Source organism: Dreissena polymorpha, chromosome 5 (genome assembly GCF_020536995.1).
Source record: "Dreissena polymorpha isolate Duluth1 chromosome 5, UMN_Dpol_1.0, whole genome shotgun sequence".
NCBI lineage: Eukaryota > Metazoa > Mollusca > Bivalvia > Myida > Dreissenidae > Dreissena > Dreissena polymorpha.
This window is the reverse complement of record NC_068359.1, coordinates 31,062,747-31,076,973: the sequence shown is the minus strand read 5'-3', so window position 1 is coordinate 31,076,973 and position 14,227 is coordinate 31,062,747. Positions and strand designations below refer to the sequence as shown.

Sequence of the window (14,227 nt, the reverse complement as noted above, 5' to 3'; positions counted from 1 at the left end):
CAAAGCACTTCCAAGATATGGCTCCGGACACAAAAGTGCCGGCCTGCCGGATGGAAAGACAGACGGACAACGCCAAAACAATATCCATCCGCCTATGTCGGGGGATTATAAAATATATAATAAACAGGGTACACATAAGTTTTATAATCCCGCTTATTTATAACTTTGCGATAAAATAAATAAGCAGAAAAAGTTTCCTGTGGGTTGAAACATAACAAACACTTTTTATTTGAATGCAACTCTATTAACATCATTTCCATACACAAGAAATAAATTGATTCCAAAATCTTTTATGTTATGTGTTTAACAGCAATAACATTAGCATTCATTAATATACTAACGTTATTCATACACAACAAAATAAATAAACCCATAAATAATCTAAACACATTTCTATTTAATGAAAATTGTAAACAAAATTATTGCGACGGGCAATACAAATAAGCACGAGGACAAAGCAAAAATCAAGTAAACAAAGTCAAACACTCTTAACAACACAACACCTTAAAAATAAGTTACTTTTGTCAATTGTTATAAAAGCAAACAAGTAATCAATTCCCACCCACACCGCATGTTGTTATATGTAGCAACAGAGCTCAACATTAACATTAACATCCACTTGTCTAGTCAGACTAGTGTCCTAACATTTCACTTGTCCTGACCAAAACGTAACACCAGGACCTTATAATGTAACTTGATATACTTTATAAGTAACAAGAGCACCGCATAACGGGTGCCACGCTCGGCAACGGGTGCAGGTTTGAATAAATGAAAGCTTGTCAGATTTTTTTTTAGAGGTCACAGTGACCTTGACCTTTGACATAGTGACCCCAAAATGAGTGTGGGGTGTAGAACTCATCAAGGTGCATCTACATATGAAGTTTCAAAGTTGTAGGTGGAAGCACTTTGAATTTAGAGCCAATGTTAAGGTTTTAGTCGGACGGCGGACGACACGACGAGCTGGCTATGACAATACCTCGGGTTTTCTCCGGAAACGCCGAGCTAAAAATGTATATATATCAGCAGAGGTCTGGGAAAACTGGGCTTAATGAATGTGCATAAAGTGTCGTCACATATTAGCCTGTGCAATCCATACAGGCTAATCAGGGATGACACTTACCGCTTTTAAGGCTACTTTTCGTTCAAAGCAAATCCATTCTTTCAAAGGAAATCCCTTTTGAGTGAAAATATAGTTTAGGTAGCAATTGTCATCCCCAATTAGTCTTTGCACACTGAACAGGCTAATCTGAGACAACACTTTCTGCACATGCATTAAACCCCATTTCCACAGAACGATATGAAAATATGTATTTAATTATAATACTGAAAATACAGGAGGATATTTATCATTTTAAACTGACACTTTATAATCGATGCTGTAAAACGATTTAGTCTGATCTCAGTTTAATTGAACATTAAGTTTTTGTCTTGCGTTTGAACATAAAGGGCAAACATGAAATTATTGTGTCGTTTGTGTTTGAATTTGTTTGCATATATATATACATTACACGCTTAACACTCGATTGGAAGTCTCCAGAGATTACACATCTTTGTGGTGTGAACAATATAAATATAAGCAATTAAACCAGCACCCACACATACAATTTTCTATGAAGTAATGTCGACTTTTCATTCATTACATTGAAACAATGATGAAAACCGTTACAAATCAGTCACTGACAGATACAATTACTATTTCAATGGAACAAATGCTTTCTGTAAATTACTTTGTTTGCAACAACAAAAAAGCTAACTAGCAAGTCCAATTTCAAGGGAAATCTCTTCTGTTAAAGCCACATAAACACTTAAAACCAACGAATATTTCATAAAATGTTTCTTAAAAAAATATACAAAAAAATCTCATATTCTGATAAAAAAAATTACTGATCCACTTTATTTTACTCAAATGATGATGTTTCATTGGACTGATAATTATAGATTTAGGATTACAGACCAGTTGCTTAAGTTATATTGTTCAGAGTTCGCCCTGTTGGCCGCCTCCGCGTTCTTGAGTTATCATCCAAAAACCATTTTACCATTTCAAGTCACCGTGACCTTGACCTTTGATCTAGTGACCTCAAAATCTATAGGGGTCATCATGAATCATGATCAATGTTTCATGATCCTAGGCCCAAGCGTTCTTGAGTTATCATCCGGAAACCACCTGGTGGACGGACCGACCGACCGACATGTGCAAAGAAATATACCCCCTCTTCTTCAAAGGGGGGCATAATAAAGTGTTCTGTATAGCAATAGTCAAAATTTCCACAATAGATGTGGTATGGTAACATAGATTTAACAAGATACAAAATGCTTTTTTGAGTGTTTATGGGGCTTTAACATTTGGTAATTTCCATCACATGCATGACTCAAATCAGATTTATTTACTACTTATGCATAATGTGTACTGTAATAAATTAGTCTTATATACAATAACAGTTATTACAATAAAAACATACACAAACAGAAACTGCCAATAAACAAATATTTCAACGTAAAAAGATGACAACAAAAACCGACAACAAAGACAAAAATATAACCAATCAGAACAATTGCAATATATCACAGGTTAAGTATTTTATTCAAATCTGGCCTCATATATTTACATTTTAGGGAAAATTCTGGTGGTATCATACAAGTTATAACTTTGTGCTTTAACTAAACAGAAAAGTATAAAATTTTGTTGCTTATAAATGAACAAGAGCGCCGCATGACGGAGCAATATACGCCCGATTCGTGTGCCATTGGAGATGATACACTGATGATTGATGTATTTGTTTTGGAAATAAGCAAAAAAAACAACAACAACTTATATAACTGATATATTCATATATATGCATTGATATCAATAAGTGTACACTTAGTCTCATTTGTTCTCTAAAACACAATATTTAAATCATAATTGTTTAGACCTACATAGGTATAGAATGGCAGTATTTCCTGTACTGATATTACTTATCTTGAAACTACTGACCAAGTTTGGTAAAGATCGGATGAATACAATTTGAATAAGAGTCCGGACAAAGTGGCGCTGTTGAAAATGGACTAATTGACCCTATGACCTAGTTTTTTACCTGGCATGACCCATATTCGAACTTGGCCTAGATATCAACTAGATGCAACTACTGACCAAGTTTGGTGAAGATAAGATTTATACAATTTGAATTAGAGTCCGGACAAAGTAAAATGCACTAATTGACCCTTTGACCTAGTTTTTGACCCAGCATGACCCATATTCGGACTTGACCTAGATATCAACTAGATGCAACTACTGACCAAGTTTGGTGAAGATCGGATGAATACAATTTGAATTAGAGTCCGGACAAAGTGGCGCCGTTGAAAATGCACTAATTGACCCTATGACCTAGTTTTTGACCCGGCATGACCCATATTCGAACTTGGCCTATATATCAACTAGATGCAACTGCTGACCAAGTTTGGTGAAGATCGGATGAATACAATTTGAAATAGAGTCCGGACAAAGTGGCCCCTTTGAAAATGCACTTATTGACCCTATGACCTAGTTTTTGACCCGGCATGACCCATATTCGAACTTGGCCTAGATATCAACTAGATGCAACTGCTGACCAAGTTTGGTGAAGATCGGATGAATACAATTTGAATTAGAGTCCGGACAAAGTGATGCCTTCCGCCCGCCGCCCGCCCGCCCGCCAAGGGGTTTCACATAATACGTCCCGTATTTTATACGGGCGTATAAAAAATCAAACTTAATACAGTCCACTCTCGTTATCTCGACATCTCGATATTCTTGATATGTCGAAGTAAGCTCAATGTCCCAACTTTTTTCCTTCTTTATCCATATAAATAAACATCGCATATCTCCATTTTCATTATGTCGAATAATTCGATACGTCGATAAAAATTTTTGTCCCGAGTCCCGATTTTACATGTATTTACTGATGTTTATCTCGAAGTGCGAATAACTGTCCCAGTGTCGGCAAAAGGTGAGAATTTTTTTCTTTGATACTTCACCGACCCGCTTCGCCTGGCTGCTCTCGATACTGAGTGGTAGGGAATTGATCCGTTGATTGCATCAATGATCACACTTATGTAATGTCTTTAGCCATTAACACTTGAGTAAGGTCTGTCACTTTAACTGTCACGTTAACATCAATTAACTGCAATTAATACACAGCCTGCCGAAAGACTAATTGTTTTTACAAACAACATTCCTTAATGCATTGAGTTATATTTTTGCGTATATAAACCGTTGCAAATTTAATGTTGTTCTATCAAGACAGGACTAAAAATGGCATTTCATTTGTATTTGATCCTGTACTAATAATCGATTAAACTTTGCATTTCAAACTACAAAATGTACATGTACAGTTCAGTATTCTGGAACGTGATTTACCCATGTTCAGATGGAAAACCCTCGTACTGATTGGACGTCAATTGCATCATTACTTTAAATAGCAACATATCCAGATGTTTACTCGATAGTTTAGAAAAATTATAACCGCATGTGTTCATGCAATTCTGTAATACTTAAAACGTCATTTTAAGCATTTAAAAAGCAAAATGAATCGTTCCTCGTTAAAACGTGTATACATGTATATCAGGTAGAGTATTTTCCACATGGTGACGGCTTTAGTTAGACCACTTAGCAGGTATTTAGATGTTAAAAACAAGGTAAATTTTCGTCTTATTTTTCTTTGAAAACACCTAATCGGATATCTCGAACTCTCGTTATCTCGTTATTTTTTCTTGTTCCCGCCGACTTCAAGATAATGAGAGTGGACTGTACACAAATAAATGCTTTCAACCCAAATGTTGGTATTTATTACTTCATAAAAGGAAATAATATAATACTGCGTAAATCAGAAAATTTCTTTCAACATGACTTTTAAAATTAAACTTTAAGAAAAATTACAATATAAAATCTAATACAGAAAATAATAAGCATATTAAAACATTAAATTAAGTAAAACATAAGCTTAATTTAAGCCAAACTTGAGAAGCCAAAATACGTTTTTTTTTATTTATGCACAATTTGTTATAAATGCAAACAAATATTAAATCCAATGCATTTTTTTCAGTTAAAATAACACCAATACCATTACCTGGTATACAATTTTGTTGTAATTCATATAAAAATGTTTTATTAACGAAAAGATCACTAAAAATGCCCATGCTTTACAGTTTTACAATTTAATACATGTTAACCATGCTTAGTATTAATTATACACTGTAATTACACAAAATGTATTGCTAAAAACATTCAACAAACACTTTTGTACCATATTTTGTATAAAATTGTAAACATTCTTCACTTAAAGCATTCACTAACACAAATATCTTTTAACTTAAAGAAAGAACTCAGCCACAAATAAATTGTTTGAAAACCCTGTTGTAGTTACACACTCCAAAGGGAGACCAGCGTAGATATACTTTTTTTAGTACAACTTGAACCTTATATATACTTTAAAGCAATCGTTACATTCAATATTGTGGCAAACCCTCCTCCAAGGCCATACTAACATTTGAAGAAACAAAATGCAATTATTACAATACAAAAGTTGTTCGATGTACACAAAGAACAATTTGACGTCTGCTGTACTTCAAGCTAACGACTCTTCACCTTTTTCTTGTTTCTGTTGGTCAGCCCCTACACCATTTGTTGCTTTAGCAGGTTCCTATAAATATAGATATAAAGATAAACAGTTTTAAATAAAATGCATCTTTGAAAGCAAATCGGTGCCCTTTTTTAAAGAAAGCGTCATTTCAAGCGATGGTTGTATTGTAGGATGTGTAATTTTTGTTAAAACTTTTCCCTGTAGTTTTACAATCTACATCAAGTTTATGGATTATTAATAATTGAAAATGTAGTAGCCATCATTTAAAAAAACGGGACTGTAACTTTCTTTTGCCACTATACAGAGGGGGTAATCACGTGATAGTCAAGATGGCGACGTCCATGTTGAGACAGGTATTTTTGGCATGGACGTCTTAACTATCACATGATTATTCGCTCTGTATAGCCGTTTTATCTATTTTGGGCAGTATTGAACTTAGTGCATATTAACTTGTGTATGCCAGTAGATTTGAAGCCATGCCAAGAAAAGTCAGGTGTCTAACATCCACACCTGCAAACATTATAAATAACACTCTCTAAGATAGTTTTGGAAGGGGTATAGACTGTATAAAACCCTCTAACAAATACAATCAATATAATAAATATAAGACCACCTTCCCATGTTGACTGCTGTGTGAAAGAAGCAGTTGCCCATTTTGAATTCAGCAAACCCCATCATTTTTTATCTTATTCTTTGTGGGTGGGTTTAAACAATATAATAATACCCTCTACAACAGAGCAATCAGACTACAATAAATGTGTAGATTAACAAGAGATGTGTTTGTCAGAAACACAATGCCCCCTATTGCGCCGCTTTGAAATAAAATTTCAATATATCATTTGGCAGGTTTAGAAATTATCTCCCTTTTGAAGCTTATTACTTCCCTTGGATTGTATTTTTTTACTTTTGACCTTGAAGGATGACCTTGACTTTTCACCACTCAAAATGTGCAGCTCCACGAGAAGTAAGTAAGAGATTGAATGGAGAAATGATTTTTTTTTACCTATTACCTTGAAGGATGACCTTGACCTTTCACCACTCAAAATGTGCAGCTCCACGAGATACACATCCATGCCAAATATGAAGTTGCTATGTTCAATATTAAACAAGTCATGGCCAATGTTAAAGTTTACGGACGGACGGAATATTTGACATTTGACCTTGAAGGATGACCTTGATCTTCACCTTTCAGCTCCAGGAGATACACATGCATGCCAAATATCAAGTTGCTATCTTCAATAGTGAAAAAGTTATGGCCAATGTTAAAGTTTTCAGATGGACAGACAGACGCCATATATTAGACATTTGACCTTGAAGGATGACCTTCACCTTTCACCATTCAAAATGTGCAGCTTCATGAGATGCAAATGCATGCCAAATATCAAGTTGCTATGTTAAATATTGAAAAAGTTATGACCATTAAAGTTTTCGGACAGACGGACAGACTGACATACTGACTGACGGACAGTTCAACTGCTATATGCCACCCTACCAGGGGCATAAAAATCATATATATATAGACCCTCTACAACTGAACCATAAATCTACAATATATGGGGAGAGTAAAGACCCTATAATAATTCCTGCAAACTAAAGCTGTGAGACTGCATACCCAAGGTGACTTCTGTGTCACATCAGGCAATGTTCAACAGTGAATCAGCAGACAAACTCTGTTTTGTTTTGGGCATTATAAACCATTATATACTCTATTATCAACTAGAGTGTTAACAAGGTTTTACTACAGCCATAAAAACAAGATGTGTTTGAGAAACACAATGTCCCCCTATATGATGTTTGACCTTGTAGGATGACCTTGACCTTGACCCTTCACCACTCAAAATGTGCAGCTTCTTGAGATACACATGCATTTCAAATATAAAATTGCTAGCTTCAATATTGCAGAAGTGACATTACATGCGCAATTTTGACCCATATACTTGACCTTGAAGGATGACCTTGACCTTTCACCACTCAAAATGTGCAGCTCCATGAGATACACATGCATGCCAAATATCAAGTTGCTATCTTCAATATTGCAAAAGTATTCATAAAATAAGCGATTTGGGCCACATATATTTGACCTCTGACCTTGAAGGATGACCTTGACCTTTCACCACTCAAAATGTGCAGCTCCATGAGATACACATGCATGCCAAATATCAAGTTGCTATCTTCAATATTGCAAAAGTATTCATAAAATGAGCAATTTTGGCCACCTATATTTGACCTCTGACCTTGAAGGATGACCTTGACCTTTGACCACTCAAAATGTGCAGCTTCATGAGATACACATGCATGCCAAATATGAAGTTGCTATCTTCAATATAGCAAAAGTTATTGCAAAATGTTAAAGTTGGCGCAAACAGACAGACCAACCAACCAACAGACAGGGCAAAAACAATATGTCCCCCACTACTATAGTGGGGACATAAAAATGCCCTCACCCTGGCAGCCATGTTTTTCAACAAACCAAAACCATTTTTGTACTCAACTCAGATATCACTAGAACAAATGTTCTCAACAAGTTTCATGAAGATTGGACCTTAAATGTCAAGATCAGATTATAGATGTAACTTCTAGAGTGCTCACAAGCTTTTCATTTATTTGACCTATTTTTTTCCCTCTCGTGACCCTTTTTAAAACTGAGCCAAGATCTGATTGGGACAAATCTTCTGACCAAGTTTCATGAAGATTGAAAAATAAATGTGGTCTATAGAGTGTTATCAATGGACAAAAAGCAATCACAACAAGAGATGTGTTCGTCAGAAACACAATGCCCCCTATTGCGCCGCTTTGATTTTTTTTTTGGACCTTTGACCTTGAAGGATGACCTTGACCTTGAACTTCCACCACTCAAAATGTGCAGCTTCATGAGAACGCCGCTTTGAATTTTTGTTTCTGTTGACCTTTGACCTTGAAGGATGACCTTGACCTTGAACTTCCACCACTCAAAATGTGCAGCTTAATGCATGCATGCCAAATATCAAGTTGCTATCTTCAATATTGAAAAAGTTATGGCCAATGTTAAAGTTTTCGGACAGACAGACGCCATATATTTGACATTTGACCTTGAAGGACTTGACCTTCACCTTCCAACACTCAAAATGTTCAGCTCCATGAGATACACATGCATGCCAAATATCAAGTTGCTATCTTCAATATTGAAAAAGTTATGGCCAATGTTAAAGTTTTCGGACGGACAGACGCCATATATTTGACATTTGACTTGAAGGATGACCTTGATCTTCACCTTTCACCACTCAAAATGTTAAACTCCATGAGATACACATGCATGCCAAATATCAAGTTGCTATCTTCAATAGTGAAAAAGTTATGGCCAATGTTACAGTTTTAGGACGGACGGACTGACGCTATATATTAGACATTTGACCTTGAAGGATGACCTTGACCTTCACCTTTCACCACTCAAAATGTGCAGCTCCGTGAGTTGCACATGCATGCCAAATATCAAGTTTCTATCTTCAATAATGCAAAAGTTATGGCCAACGTTAAAGTGTTTTTTTTCGGACGGACGGACAGACTGACATACACACATACTGACATACACACATACTGACATACACACATACTGACATACTGACTGACGGACCGTTCAACTGCTATATGCCACCCTACCGGGGGCATAAAAAGCTCACCATGAGCACGCTGTGAACAGGTGACCTAAAAATATGCCAGTGACCTTTTCCTAATGCACAATTTGTTATAAATGCAAACAAATATTAAATCCAGTGCATTTTTTCAGTATAAATAACACCAATACCATTATACTATTTTGTTGTTATTCAAATTAACCCTTTCCCACTCAGAAGCAAAGTGAAAATGGCTATGTGCAAACTGCATAAAACCAGAACAGCCTGCGAGTAACTCGCAGTCTGTTCAGGTTTTATGCTGTTTTCTGCTCATCAGTTACTAAGGTTTGGAATTGAAGCCTTTAAAACTTGAATCTGGTAAGAAACATCTTAAATTAAATTTTACTTTCTAAGAGACTAAAAATGCATAAAAATATGTATCTAAGTGTATCTAAGTGGTAAACGGTTAAAATGCTTTATTCACGAAAAGATCAATCAAAACACCCTTGCAAATCTTCTGACCAAGTTTCATGAAGATTGAAAATAAATGTGGTGCCCCTACCCGTGGTGACTGCTGGGTGACGTCCAGCTGCCTCATCTCCTGGTCCATCTCGTCCATCATGTCCTGCTCGTCCTCAGCGGTCAGTTTCAGGTACTGACCGGTGCTGGTCAGCGGCAGATTGGACGACATCAGGCTCTCCTCCTCTTCCTTGTCCTCCAGCGCGCTGATGTTGGCCAGCAGCAGATTCTACACAATACACAGAAATGAGGCTTAACCCTTTGCATGCTGGGAAATTTGTCGTCTGCTAAAATGCTGAATTTCTAAAATTAGCATTTTCTTTGATTTTTTTTCAAAGAATACTATCAGAATAGCAAACAGTTTGGATGCTGATGAGACGCCATGTTCTGTGGCGTCTCATCTGGATCCAAACTGTTTGCAAAGGCCTTCAAATTTCGGTTCCAGCAATGAAAGAGTAAATGAATGTGCAAGCTTAAGTGTCATCCCAGATTAGCCTGTGCAGTCTGCACAGGCTAATCAGGGCCAATACTTTCCGCCTAAATTTTTCCTCCAGCTGGCTTATGTTTGCCAACAGCAGGTTCTACACAATACACGGAACAGAGAATTGAGCCTTCCTTATTGTTGAAAAGACATTGTAAGGTAGCGTGTTTTACTTAACAGTTCCGGAATGTCCGTTTTAGGAAAACCAAACACTACACGAGTCCCGTTCTGGAAAAACTGGGCATAATGCATGTGTGTAAAGTGTTGTCCCTGATTAGCCTTTGCAGTCTGCACAGGCTAGTATGGCATGGCAATTTCCGCCTACACTGGATTTTTGTTCAGAAAAGACATCATAAAATGAAAAATTTCATAAAAGCGGAAAGTGTTGTCCATTATAAGCTTTGAGGCCCCTGCATTAAGCCCTGTTTTTCCAGAAGAAGGCTCATTTAATAGGTTTTTTGGACCATTTTTGAACAGTCTTAAAATTGCAGAAGTTCCACCTACTCACACTGGTTAACCTGCTAACTGATGTTTGCAAACAGCAAGTTCTGAACAATACAAAACATAGTGTTGGCTTTTTTGTTTGGATTTTTCACCATTTTTTATAATATCATTGCAGTTGGTTAACATCCTTGCACTGTTCCTGGGCTTATCTGATCTGAGAGGTTATCCAGCCGATGCTAAACAATTTACTACATGTTCGTTTGATTCTTTGGATTTTTTGCCCTTTTAAACAGTAAATAGTTTTATCATGGTGGTCAGGTACAGAGGGGATAATAATGTGATAGTCAAGATGGCGATGTCCATGCCGAGGCAGGTATTTTTCGCTGTTGTATACCCTTTATTACTTGTAATAATTTTTTTATGCAGCTTACTTTCCAGCCATATCATCAAGTAAATTAGTAGCGTTTATTTCTAATTAATATTCGCTCTATATCTCAACTTTACTCACTGCAAAATTTCTTAGCAGGATGACTTAATTACAGCTCCACTAAGAAAATGTGCAGGGGGTAATGTCAAAATATAAAGCGAATTTAAAAACGAAATAAACGCTGATCACCTTTTAACTGATATGGCTGGAAAGTGATCATCATTTTAAAATTAAACACAAGTAATAAAGGGTATTACATGGCGGAAATAATTGTCTCGGCATGGACGTCGCCATCTTGACTATCACGTGATTATCCCCTCTGAGTAAAGCTACTCTCACTTTCCCTGAGTGAGCCGATCAATGTTCACAAGCAGAATGTGCTACATAATATTACTAATTTGTCTGTTGAGCTTTTAGGAATTTTTTAATACAACTTAAGTCATATACAATTATATAAGACTGTTCAATGACATCCATTAAAACAAGTTTTAAACAGCATTGATCGAGTATGCATCGTGTTTATTTAGCAGAGTTTTTAATAACAAAATGAATGCCTATATATGACAAAGTAATTATGTTAAATTCATGCAGTTATATAATTTAATAACTTGTTGCGCAGCAATTTCATAAGATACTGAAACCAAATTTTCTTAAACAAAAGATGTGTTTGTCAGAAACAAAATGCCCCCTACTGCGCCGCTTTGAAATTTATTTATTTATAAAAAAAATTACCTTTTACCTCGACCTTTCACCACTCAAAATTTGCAGCTCCATGAGATACACATGCATGCCAAATATCAAGTTGCTATCTTCAATATTGCAAACATTATGGGCAATGTTAAAGTTTTCGGACGGACGGAAGGACAGACAGACTGACAGACATTTCAAATGCTATATGCCACCCTACCGGAGGCATAAAAAGCAAAATAAAAGAATATAATACCAACAATTAGTACACATTTTAGCCCATACAGATTTTAGCACAGATATTCTGTTTAATAAAAGAGTATATTTAGTATACAATTCTACCCTCTTCAGCGATACAAATACATATACAGCACAAAAAATGTACACTAGCGACATTTATTTGGAAAACCACATGATCATAATTCAGTTTACTACACCAATCAACAGCTTATCCGAAATCAGAAAAAAATCTTTACAGTTATATAACCGGTAACTTGTGTACAATGAATATTTTTAAAATGACAAAAGATTTGAGATCATATATATTTGAAACAGAAAAATAATCCCATTGAATTACGATCTTTTTATATGTAAATTTGTGAAAAAAAGCTTTAAAAAAAACTTCCTTGACAATATTGTTAATATCCTTTAGATAAAGATGATTCAAATAATGCTCAACATGAAACATACTTGTTTAAGCAAGTCTAGCAATCAATTTAATCCATACAATCTACCAGAATGCACATCAGTGATTTTAACCTTTGCATGCTGGGAAATTTGTCGTCTGCTAAAATGTCGTCTGCTGAGTTTGTAAAATTAGCATTTTTTTACATTTTTTTGCAAAGAATACTATCAGAATAGCAAACAGTTTGGATCCTGATGAGACGCCACGTTTTGTACATCAGTGATTTCAACCATGTGATTTCCATAACCAACCATAACCTGGTTGCACATGACCAACAATCGCAAACACACATGTACACAAGATGAAAGTCATGCACATAACAACAGTATTGGCGCCTTCTAGTGGACCCTTTACCACTCAAATACGCATATTTAAACTATCTGTAGTACCTTATAAAATCAAATAAAATTAAATTCCTTTCAATATATTAAAGTTTTAAAGGCTTTGTTTCCAACCCTAAGATACTGATGAGCAGCAAATGGCATAAAATCTTAACAGCCTGCGAGTTACTCTCAGGCCGTTCTGGTTTTATGCTGGTTGCATACAGCCATTTTCACTTTGCCTCTGAGTGGGAAAGGGATAAGTAGCAACATGGTGAACATGCTTGAACTTGTTGTGAAACATGAAAGATCAATTTGAAGTGATTATCTTCAAGCTTTCCCAACATATTTCGATGAAAATTTTTCTAACTTTTGGAGCATGCCACATGAAAATTAAGTAATTAAGTCACAGGAACCAAATGTGGATCAAATGCAATATTTCTCATCGAACAATTATTGTATTCAATTTAATAGGCTCATTAAAAAACTGTTCTAACTAAAAGTATTTTGAGCTCATAATTATTTCTGAATTTCAGAATCATAAGTTCTATCAGAGACGTAGATAACAGAGACTGGAAAGTCGCCCATTTTATATAATAAAGCTTGCCGAGTTCTCACCCGTTACGGGATTTCGCGAGACTTGAAGAAAAATATAGACGACGCCATTTTGTTTGCGAAGCGGGTAAAAGCTACAAACTAAAGAGCGAATTTAGAGCGAGTTCTTTGTTGACATTGACTGAATACCGGTATGTTATTTTTAAATTGCTGGATAATGTTTTCACCAGACCAGTTCAGTAAACAAGGGACATCATTGGAGGTTACGGTAAGAATCGTTACAAACATTACTGCATTTTTACGCTATTCTCGGTAAACACACGTTTTGCTCCAATTGCAGTAAACTTGTGACACATTTAACTAAGAAAATATGACCTGGATATTATTAAATTTGATTTTTGAATTAAAGTACTGATTCTGTTTAATGAATTCACACCTTTTTATAGTGATATTCTGTTAGATAATAAAATTACACCAAATTTTATTTACCCCATTTTGCCGATGTATTTGATTTTCTATTTAAACTCCTCATAGTTTTAGCGAATAAAACTTCGAATATAAACTACGGATCACATCATATATGGTTTCTTTTTAAAGTGCTGATTGGGTTTTATGTCTGCCCATATTTTCAGCGTGATATTCCATTAAATAATGAAGTTGTGCAAGTTTTAATTTTACCCTATTTTTCACATACTTGCTTTCAGCCATTTTGGTTTTCCATAAAAAACATGCATATTTCCAGTGACATAAGCTATAAAGGGTGTGTTGCATCATATCATAACTGATATTTTTTTTAAGGGCTAATTTTATTGTATTTTTTGCATATATTTTCATATTGGTGTCCCTTTACATAAGAAAATTACACCAGATTTTATTTTCCCCATTTTGTGGGTGAATGCTTTAAGCCAAAAAATGTTTCAAT

The 14,227-nt window shown here is 35.5% G+C and overlaps 1 protein-coding gene across 3 annotated transcripts in view; it reads right to left on the bottom strand.

The window, feature by feature from the left end:
* Positions 1 to 222: 222 nt before the first annotated feature.
* Positions 223 to 14,227, bottom strand: part of LOC127832465 (DCC-interacting protein 13-alpha-like) — a 69,205-nt gene continuing 55,200 nt past the window's right edge. For all 3 annotated transcript variants that reach the window (XM_052357950.1, XM_052357951.1, XM_052357952.1), the window contains 2 exons: positions 9,750 to 9,935; positions 223 to 5,657 (listed from right to left, as the gene is read on the bottom strand). In XM_052357950.1, coding sequence (XP_052213910.1) covers positions 5,583 to 5,657; positions 9,750 to 9,935 — 261 coding nt within the window. In that variant the 3' untranslated portion in view covers positions 223 to 5,582. The remainder of the gene's footprint in view (positions 5,658 to 9,749; positions 9,936 to 14,227) is intronic.